The sequence below is a fragment of the Eurytemora carolleeae genome, unplaced genomic scaffold, assembly GCF_000591075.1.
Source record: "Eurytemora carolleeae unplaced genomic scaffold, Eaff_2.0 scaffold1690, whole genome shotgun sequence".
Classification (NCBI taxonomy): Eukaryota; Metazoa; Arthropoda; class Copepoda; order Calanoida; family Temoridae; genus Eurytemora; species Eurytemora carolleeae.
The window spans coordinates 34,860-45,971 of NW_019397607.1; the positions used below are offsets into that span (position 1 = coordinate 34,860).

General features: G+C 33.6%; 1 protein-coding gene across 1 annotated transcript; it reads left to right on the forward strand.

Annotated features, from left to right (window-relative positions):
- The first annotated feature begins 1,917 nt into the window (after positions 1-1,917).
- LOC111715160 (eukaryotic translation initiation factor 3 subunit H) lies at positions 1,918-9,786 on the forward strand. Its single transcript, XM_023490428.1, has 10 exons — positions 1,918-2,091; positions 2,714-2,775; positions 2,982-3,068; positions 3,977-4,116; positions 4,515-4,621; positions 5,194-5,341; positions 6,295-6,412; positions 7,580-7,670; positions 8,665-8,733; positions 9,024-9,786. The coding sequence occupies exons 1-10, from the start codon at positions 1,987-1,989 to the stop codon at positions 9,105-9,107; spliced, it is 1,011 nt and encodes a 336-aa protein (XP_023346196.1). The 5' UTR covers positions 1,918-1,986; the 3' UTR covers positions 9,108-9,786.
- The last annotated feature ends 1,326 nt before the right edge of the window (positions 9,787-11,112 follow it).

The following is an 11,112-nucleotide window of genomic DNA, read 5'->3' on the forward strand; positions in this document are numbered from 1 at the left end:
GGGGGGTCCAAAAATCGTTCTCTAAGACAGACCCCTTTGTTCATTTAACCAATTTTTGAAAAAAAAATTCCTTTGAACTATCTTTATGTTTATTTGAACTATTTTATGTTCATTTGAACTATTTTTATGTTCATATGAAATATTTTTTGGTTAATTTAAACTATTTTTATGTTCATTTGAAAAATTTCTGTGTTAACTAATTAATTGTATGGTCCCTAACTTCATAATTATAAAAAAATTTAAAAAATGAATTGGAAGAAAAATAGTTCAAATGAGTGAGTAATATATTTACTCGTTTGAACTATTGTTCATTTCAACTACTCACGTGGTCCCACGTGCAGTAGTTGAAATGAACTATAGTTCAAATGAACAATAGTTCAAACGGCAGTAGTTCAAATGAGATAGCACCAGGAGGGGGGCACCCACATAAAAAATACTTGAAAATCTCACTTTTGCCCTTAAATATAAAAGTTTCATAACAAATCTTTAATCAATACTGTCTTCGGTGCGAACATATATTTGATATCATTATTTATAATTATACACTAAACTGTGTATCGTTTCTATGAAAATATTAATATTTTTTAGGAATCGTTTCCATCTTTATTTAATTCACCCAGTGAAGCTTACACCACAGAATTAAGAGGAAGTGTCTGATGAGTCCACTTAAGAAAATTAAATAAATCTAGGTTATTACGAAAGTGTGTATATATGTTTAAATAGTTTAGATAGCTAAAAAAAAGGTATAAATATTTTTTCAAAAAAGGGATTTTTAAAGGGGGGGGCACAGTGTTGGTTGATAGTTAAAACTTTGACATTGTTCTTCATTCTTCAACTAATTGTTAATTGGCCATCAGCAAGAACTTAGTTCAGATGATATATCTCTAAATGATTGAAAATAGAAGGGTGGATTCTCATTTGAACTACTGCCGTTTGAACTATGGTACGTTTGAACTATTGTTCGTTTGAACTATTGTTCATTTGAACTACTGACATGACGTCATATCCTGTAGTTTAAATCAACGCATTTCTTGCTCATTTGAACTATTTTTCTACCCCAATTCAGTTTTTAAATTTTTTTTATAATCTCCATAAAGTTATATTCATGACAATTAATTAGATAAACATTACACAGAATGAACATAAAAATAGTTCAAATGAACATAAAAATAGTTCAAATGAACATGAAAATAGTTCAAATGAAATAGTTCAAATTGAAAAAAAAATAATTTAAATGGACTAAAAAATAGTTCAAATGGACAAAAAAAATATGTTAGGCCTTAGGTAAAAAATAGTTCAAATTAAACTATGTTTTTGTTCATTTGAACTATTTTTTTGTTCATTTGAACTATTTTTTTGTCCATTTTTTAAACTATAATTTTTTTGTTCATTTGAACTATTTTTTTGTTCATTTGAACTATATTTTTGTCCATTTGAACTATTTTTATGTTCATTTGAACTATTCTTTATTCATTTGAACTATTTTTTTTCATTTGAACTATTTTTTGTTTATTTCATTAATAATATTTTAATAGTTCAAATGAAAATAGTTCAAATGAACTAAAAAATAGTTCAAATGAGCAATATATTTACTCGTTTGAACTATTGTTCATTTAAACTACTCACGCATGGTCCCACGTGCAGTAGTTGAAATGAACAATAGTTGAAATGAACAATAGTTCAAACGGCAGTAGTCCAAATGAGATAGCATCAAAGACCTTACTGTGCGGCATTCTCGCAGATTTACACAAAACCCACTCACTTATCATCTATCCTGGTCCTGAGGACGACATGGACGCTATAAACGTGTTCACTGTTCGTGGCCGTGCCGAAAACATTCCTTAATCTTTCGCAATGGTGAATTTGTTCTGCACTAATGCGAGCTCAATGTTCGTAATCATCGAAAAAGTATATATTTCTTAAAAACATTATTTATTTCAGAAGTGGTTTAGTCGCCTGCTAGTTTAAACATCTAGAATCTTGAAAATGTCGGATCGAGGATCCCGTAAGAATACTGAGAATGAAAACAAGATTGAGGTTGTCCAGATCGATGGATTGGTTCTCATGAAGCTGATCAAACATTGCCACGAAGTAAGAGCTTTGATTTATTAACAACAACAACCCCCCCCCCTCCCACTTCTACATCCAACAATAATAATTAAAATTTTGGTTACAGATATGAAAAGATGGGTAACTATTTTTGGACCCCCCGCCCCTCGTACCAATTTTGTACATGCATCTCGTATGTATCACATGGATATAATTGATCATGTGGCCGCACCGCCCGGCACTTTAGTCTGTCCTATTCGCGGCGCTCGGCCCCCTAGCCTGTCCTAGCCTCAGCGCTCGGCCCTCTAGCCTGTCCGAGTCGCAGCGTACGGCCCAGAAATTGTCTTAACCCTACCCTAAATTAATAAAAAAAAATAAGTAATAATAATTTTGTGAAGAAAGTGGTCATGTATAAAATTGATAGGAATGGGGGGCGGGGAAGTGAGGGAACAAAAATCGTTCTCTTGGACAGACCCAAAGGTTGCCATTTAAAGTACAAATATTTATGAACTCTCTAAGTGTTCGTAAATAGTTCGTTATTGTTTGTAACTTTAAAGAAATATTAAAGCGTCAGTAGACAAGTCACATATTTCTAAATACTGTTTGTGAATTGGCTAGGATTTTATTTTGCAATTTAGTATTATTTTTCATATTTGATTTTAAGGCTGAAAACAGTGGAAGTGCGTTTGCCCAAGGAGCCCTTCTTGGTCTTGTTGCTGAAACTAGGTTACGAAATATTTAAGAGATGGTATTTTGTTTATAAGAATTTTAAATTTCTACGATTTCCTTCAATTACTGATTTGATTGCGGGAGGTTGGTTTTCTTTCTGTCAGCATATGTCTTGTGGCCTCTCCAATTGGTAGAATTTTCTGCAATCTCTATCTGCATCTTAATTATTTGAAGATCAACATAACCTATAAATTATTATTCAGGCTTGAGATTACTCACTGTTTCCCCTTCCCGAGTCCTAGTGACGAATCATTGGACGACGAGGACTTCCAACTCACCATGATGAGAAGGTAGGTTCTCTCATTTGTTAAACCAGCGCTTTAAGCAGTTAACTTACTGAATTTAATTCCTATTTACTTTTCTCAAGTTCATTTTGAAATATAAGATGTCCACTGTCCAGCCCATTTTAGCTCATTTATCCCACTTGATCTATCATACATCCCCCCTCTCCTATTTTTAAAATTTAAATTGATTTGCGTTTTTTTTGTGTTATTCTCCAAGTACCTAAAGCAAAAACTACGATTTTGACATCTAGCCAATTATTTTCCTCAATATGCTAAACCTCCATTTATTTTGTTGCATATTTGTTTATTGTTCTAAATTTGAGTGCGCGAATTAGCTTCTAGCAGATTCTCGTTGTTGTGTAATGTTACATCTAACTTTTATCGTATTTTTGATTTAATTAGTTCGTATATTTTCATACTAAAAGAAAAAGAATCGGGGTGTATATTATTTTATGATCTGGGGACAAAAAATGAAAAATAGTACATTCAAAGGCAAATTTTTCATTCTTTTTTATAATACCCCCCTCCCCCACCTCCTAAAAAATCTTACGGGGAGCGGGAATGATATGTTTTCCAACAAATTATGCATCCCTCTAATAAGAATATCGACTGTAAAGAGGATTTCAGAGTTTAGACGTAATTTCTAGGGACCTTCCTTAAGTGGCAACGATATCCTTAAAATATTTGTCTGATGAACTTATGAAGAAGAAATGAGAATTGCCAGCAATTATCACTTTTTTCGGATAGACAAAGTTTTTTTTCGTTTTTCTTGTTATATTTGACACTCGTGACGTCATGAATATTTTATCCATTTCTCTCTTGCCACCCATTGTACTCGATAATGTATTTGCAGTATACACCCCTGGAAATGGGTAATTTTGGCTCCGAACGACAAATCATCTGAAATTGTTTAGGTTACGCCAGGTGAATGTTGATCATCAGCATGTTGGTTGGTATCAATCAGCACAGTTCGGTAACTTTCTCTCCACCTCCCTCCTAGAGTCCCAGTTCTGCTACCAGACCTCCATAGAAGAATCAGTTTGTCTCATTTTTGGTAATATTTTTACCCTTTTTTGTTTATTTTTTGTCCCTCTACTTGTGCTTGTTATCTTTGTTATCGTTTAAACCAGTGCTTAGAATCAGCTGGATCCGCAACAATTCGGCTTCCTGGATCCGGATACAAGGATCAAATCATCAACAACAAAAAACAGCAAAAAAAGATCCGGAACCGGATCTGCATCAAAATCAATAAAACTATTATTTTCGTTGTCTTCAATTTGTTGTCAAACAGTCTTCTACATTGTCGTGGTCCTTAACAATGTCGTTGTCATAATTGTTTTCTTTTTTTTTCATGGCATAAACATTATGATAGTTCTTGGTATTTTTATTGTATTTGCAATTCTAATTTTGACAAGATACAAAAACTTATTTTTTAACATATTTTTTTCCTAGACACTGCAAAGACCTCGAAGGGATTTATCTCCTTGAAGGCCTTCAGGTTGACCCCCGAAGCAATCAAGATGTTCAAGGAAGGGGACTTCTCTCCAGAATATGTTAAGGTAGGGTTTCAATACATTTCTTGCATTCAATTTTTTTGTGGAATGGAATCAGAGGTTCCACTTAAAATTGTATTCAATGTTTTAAGATTGAAGCCGGCGCTCAATTGAAACCGGTTTTTGGAAATTTGAGACGCGGCTCAAATTCATTAAATTCGGACTCAAAAGGTAGTGAGAATCTCGTGATTAAGAAATGTTCATCTTGCACAGACCAACGGATTTATCTGATTCCTCTTTTATTTCCTGCAGGGGTGTATTTTTCTCAAAAAATCATTCCGCCCCTTTAGATAATCTTTACTTTCCCAGAAGTTATGTTTGTGTTTACGAAAGTTCGCTAAATTATTTAAAATTAATTAATTTTTTGATGAAAATATATGATTTTTTGTTATTAAGTATGAAAAATAATGAAAAAAACATACTTTTGATGTTTAAATTTTTATTTTTCCTCCAAAATCATCAAAATTATTCCCCCCCCCTGGCCCCAGGGTGGGGGTAATCCTGAAAAATATACATCCCTGATTTCCTGTGGTGTTCATACTCTGCAGGGATAACTTTGATTTTCATCTTCCTATTAGGACTTAAAGTTGAGCTATGAGACAATGATGGTCGAGGTCCCGATCGTAATCAAGAACTCCCATCTGATGAACGCCCTGTTGCTGGAGCTCCAGGAGCAGTTGACCCTTGATGTTGGAGGAGCTCAGTTCCTTGACCTCGGAACATCAGGTTCATTTAATATTTTATACTCTTATTTTATTTTCACATGAAGTAGTGCATAGGATCCGTAAGATTTTGACTTCCTGGATCCGGATCCGCAAAAATATGCGGATCCACGGAATTGGATCCAACGGGCAAAATATAAACCAATATCAATCTGAACTTTTAAACAAAAGAGAGATATTAAAAAATCAGTAAATCTTAAAGACATGTTCATGACCTGTTTCTGATCCGGATCCATTTTTTTTCTGGTGCGGATCCCGGATCTCGATCCGGATCTGCATCAAAATGAAATGCATCCTAAGCACTGGTATGGACTTCTAAAAACGTCCGTTTTACTAATCAGAAAGACCCGGAATTAGTTTAAGATTAATCGGACGTCTTAATGTAATTTTACCAATATGAAATGAACAGATGATTACAAAGTATACCCAGTCTTCCTGCCAATTCCAAAATGTGTGATGCCTTTATTGTGTGTTTAATATGTCAAGTCGTCTAATTTACTGTCAATTAATTCCGGGTATTTCTGGTTATGACTATTAGTGGAAAGTTTTGCATTTGAATTCCTAGTGTTTGTAGTTTAATAATAGGAACATACGGGCCGGGGTAAAAGGTGTTAACGAAGCTGCAATCTGAGGGCGGTCTGGGGGATTCAAGTCGGTTCTCTTACACATCTTGGTTAAAGTTTTATTTTTAATCTTCAAAACCCCTCGCCCTCTCTTCTCCTTCTCTCTCTACAGCACAGATATAGTAAATATTCCCTATTGTCTACCATAAAATACCCTCTAAATGTGAAATAACATTTTTTTCTTTTAAAAGAAGGAAGATAGGCCGGGGGGGGGGATACTATAATTTATTGGAGAATTATTTTTTTTTATCAGTTCAATTCAATTTGGATTTTGGATTTGAGATTAATTCCAATCCCGTTCACCACTTATCTCTTATTTACCGTTTGTTTCTAGGAACCCTGGAGACCGAGCTCCGTGTGATGATGGATGCTGTGGACGAGTTGAACCAGGAGTCCATTAAGTTTAACAAGCACCAGAACCTTGTACTTAAGCAGTACCAGGAGAAGGCCAGGTAATATTCAGAAGATAATATTTATTTGTCTAGATGGGTTCCAAAGATAATATTTATTTGTCTAGATGGGTTCAGAAGATAAAATTTATTTGTCTAGATGCGTTCCAAAGATGAAATTTGTTTGTCTAGATGGATTCAGAAGATAATATTTGTTTGTCTAGATGGGTTCAGAAGATAATATATGTTTGGATAGATGGTTCAGAAGATAATATATGTTTGTCTGGATGGGTTCAGAAGATATTTGTTTATATATAATATTAATATATATGTGTTCAGAAGATAATATATGTTTGTTTAAATGGGTTCAGAAGATAATATTTGTTTATATAGATGGGTTAAGAAGATGAAATTATGTTTTTATAGATGTGTTTAAAGCAGTGCTTAGGATCCATTTAATTTGATGCTGATCCAGGATCCGAATACTGGATCCGCAAAGTTCAGATTTGGGGTTTAGGAGTAAAAAAGGTTGTTTGCAGTTTTTGGTTGATATTTTACCCCTTGGATCCGGATCCAGGAAGCCAAAATCTTGCGGATCCAACGGATCCGGATCCAGATCCGGATCCTAAGCACTGGTTTAAAGATAATATCTGTTTGTCTATGTGGGTTCAGAAGATAATATTTGTTTGTATAGATGGTTTCAGAAGATAATATGTTTGTCTAGATGGGTTCAGAAGATAATATTTGTTTGTCTATATGGGTTCAGAAGATAATGTATGTTTGTCTTGATGGGTTCAGAAGATATAATGTTTGTCTAGATGGGTTCAGAAGATAATATTTGTTTGTATAGATGGGTTCAGAAGATAATATTTGTTTGTATAGATGGGTTCAGAAGATAATAATTGTTTGTCAAGATAGGTTCAGAAGTTAATATTTGTTTGTCTAGATAGGTTCAGAAGAAAATATTTGTTTGTATAGATGGGTTCATAAGATAATATTTGTTTGTATAGATGGGTTCAGAAGATTTTATTTGTTTGTATAGATGAGTTCAGAAAATAATATATGTTTGTCTAGATGGTTCAGAAGATAAAATTTGTTTGTCTAGATGGTTCAGAAGATAATATTTGTTTGTCTAGATGGGTTCAGAAGATAATTATGTTTCTCTAGATGGGTTCATAAGATAATATTTGTTTGTCTAGATGGTGCAGAAGATAATATATGTTTCTTTAGATGGGTTCAGAAGAAACAGTTGGAGAACCAGGCTAGGATTGCTCGGGGAGAAGACGCAGCCCCTGATGAGGACATCAACAAGGTCTTCAAGGTAGGACACAATTTTGACCCAGATAGGACAGGGACTGCTAACATTTCCTTGTAAATTCATTTATCAATTGTATCAAGAATGTAATGCAAGGAAAGTTAATTGCTGTTGCGTATACTCAGCGCACATATTGAAACCAGTTCTCTCTGGGCGTAATTTGTAAACAAGATGCCTCAGTGTTCGTTTAGTATCCTATGAGGTTGAAAGCATTGAATTTTGATAATTTTGAAAATTCAAATATTATTTTCCTATGACCAGAATATATCATTGATTATTTATGTGAAAGATGGAACCCATGTCAGGATTCGACATCCGTCTTGTGTTTACATTACCGCCCGGTGACAGTACACTGCAGTACAAAAGATGCATACACTTCTGAAATAACTTTCCTTGCATTAAATCCTTGAATTGTATTATCAAATCAAATAAAATCACATTTCCAAGGATGGCTTAAGTCTTCTACCAAATGATGGGTTGAGTTTCGTCTTGCCAACATTCGGGGTTTTTCGTCTGATCTCTACTTTTAAATTCTTGTTTTTTTTTTAAAGTTAGTTTTCAGTCATTGTGGGAATGGCTTTTCTTTAAATAACATTTGTGGTTCCACAAGAAAGGGTTCTGATCTTGTTTAATATGTTTCTTTTGATATTCAATGTGATTAGCTTTAAGTCATTGTTCGCATCCTGTTTTAAATATTGTATTTAACATTTAACACTGGTATGAAAGTTATCTTCCTTCTCTCTTTTGATCACGTGATTGCGCACATTTGTTTCTGTTATAACTGAGTTATTACTGGAAATATCATTAATTACATTTTTCGAATGAATCTGTTAAAAATTATAAAACCGAAACATTTAAAAGAAAGAAAAAGACTGTTTACCACTGTAATAAAATAATCAAAAAAAATGTTTTTTTTTAAACAATAAATGAAGGAATAAAGGAGTTAAAATTGTTTTCTTTTATTGAATATTTAAAAAATTCAGAAAACTAATTTGTTCAGGCGATTCCACCTCCTTCCAGACTGAACCCTCTTATTCTCTCCGGTACCATCGCTAACACTTCGGATCAGGTATTAAGCAACCACCAGGATACTGCTCAGGAGGGATCCTTATTTTAACAGTATTGAGGGCAAGAAAGCATCTGGTTTTGAGAGCTAAACGTTTTGTTTACAGTTTTGGTTGACATTGTTTCCCTTGGATCCGGATCCGTGAATCCGCTGGATCCGCATATTTTATAAAATCCGTATCCAGGAATCCAAAATGTAGCGGAATCGGATACTAAGCACTGAAAATTACATTTTAAACCTAATTATTGAATGTTACAGATTTTTACAAGGTTTCTACAAAACATTATTTCTAGGTTTCTGAGTTTTGTTCCCAGTCCTTGGCTAAACTGTTTATCACTGAACCTCTGCAGAACGCCAAGCTGAACTCTTTGAACTAGAACACCTGCAGCACTAGACAGAGAACACCATCATCAACCCTTTATCAGGGGGTCTCAACTAATTTATATATCCAGATAACATAACATCAAATATTCTGGATACACCAAATCAAGTCTAGATCTGTTTAAAATCTGAATCTGGAAAGCTTCAAATCAAAATCCGATTTGCGACTTTAATCCTAAAATCTGTATTTTATCAACTGTTCAAGCCAACTGAAGATCTTAAACCAGTTTTCTTCAGATCAATTATTTTTAATTATTGCGCAGAAGAATGGTTTGGACAGTGTTTAGAGTAGAAACGTGTATTCATTTGTAATTGCCTGCTCCAAATCAACGAGGAACATTATTTCTTGGTTGTTTTGGAGCAGGCGAACTTTTTAATCTTCTAAAACTGGTCTCAAAAATACTGTTGGACAGTGAATAGGTTTAGTATACACTGTACACTGTATTAATGATTTTACGCTCTATGGTAATAATACAAGGGTTACTAAGTAAACTAGTTCTAAGATGGTTGTACTTATCTTCATGTTTGAAGGGCTATATATTTTTTTATATTTCTTACTTGTGTACTTAATTAACACCAAAATGTGAAAAAATCTTTTTTTCAATTTAAAATTAATGTATAGCCCTGTTTATCATAATGTTAGTAAATCTTCAATAAATCTTCAATCATCATTAATCAAGAATCGGACTATTTGCCAGGATTTTATTTGATATAAACATTTTCATAGACGCCGCCATGTTCTAAGAATAATCGTCACTCATCCATTTAAACTTGATTTGTTTCCTTGGGAGTCGAATTATTGTGTTTTATCATAAATTATATTGTTCTAAGAGTTATACCTACTATACATCTTTATCTTAAAAGGTGGGATCGGAGGAATCGGAGGAACTAGGGTTTATTAAGAACTATGATTAAATCCTGATACGATTGTGCTATGAGCCCTATGATTCAATAGCCGTGCTTCAGAATTGGAAGGATATCATCTGAGCCACACATATCCATGGTATCCTAATCCCGAATTCTGAAACGGAAAAAATTGCTTTTTGTCGGCCTTGATTTAATTTTAGAACAAATTCTAATGCAGGACATTTTTGTGCTGCCTGAAGAATTCATATTTATAATCAATGCCAAAATATTTTTTTCCGAAACATGTAAACTTTAAGTTGAGTGAAACTTTAACCTGGCCCTTTGTGTCAGAGTGTCAGAGTGTCCCAATGAAATGGAAACTGACCTACGACTTCTATATCGGCTTTGTTCCACTCGTGATTATTTTTTAAACATTGTTTTTTAGTTTCCAAAAATTTACGCAGATATTAGTAAATTTATCCAGATTTCAGATAATTAGAAATTAGCAGAACTGTTCAAATTTTAAATATCTCTGTCAATTTTAAAGATTTAAAGATTTAAAGAAGTAGAACACTTTTTTGAAAGCTCATTAGATTTTTAATCTTAGTTGATGCACTTAATGTCATTTATCAAAAATATCGGCAAAATCAAAGACGATATTCAAAACGTCTCAGTTCCAATGTTAATGTGTCGCACGATTTAACTTTTAACACAATATTATGTTTGTATACTATGCATTTTCTCTTCGTAATACTACTATCCTATTCATCCTAATAATATACCCAATTTTTAACTGTACCTTTTTCTAGTATCGAATCATTATTTTAGGTATTTTTAATTGAAAAAATCAAACTTTAGCGACTTGGAAACGTAAATGTTATAGTCCGTTTAAGGACCAATTATTGTAAGAAAATTAAAAAGGGGATGGTGGAGTTGGCACATTTGATGTAGGGGGGGGGGGCCCTGCCTTCATTTTTGGTTCAAATCTTCCAATTTTTTGGGTGCACGCCTAACTAGGGTTCGAAATTCCTTTAATAAAATAAAATTGAACTATAATGACCTCTAATGACCTCTAATGACCTCTAATGACCTCCACAAATAGAAAATATTTCAACTATGGCTTAATGCATATCAAACGAAAGCTGGGAACCCAGG

Bases quoted from the DNA above. Each gene is read 5' to 3' on its own strand.
- LOC111715160 (XM_023490428.1), top strand. From the start codon at position 1,987: ATGTCGGATCGAGGATCCCGTAAGAATACTGAGAATGAAAACAAGATT. The intron at 5,342-6,294 runs GTTCATTTAATA...GTTTGTTTCTAG, and splicing joins CCTTGACCTCGGAACATCAG to GAACCCTGGAGACCGAGCTC. The intron at 8,734-9,023 runs GTATTAAGCAAC...CATTATTTCTAG, and splicing joins TCGCTAACACTTCGGATCAG to GTTTCTGAGTTTTGTTCCCA.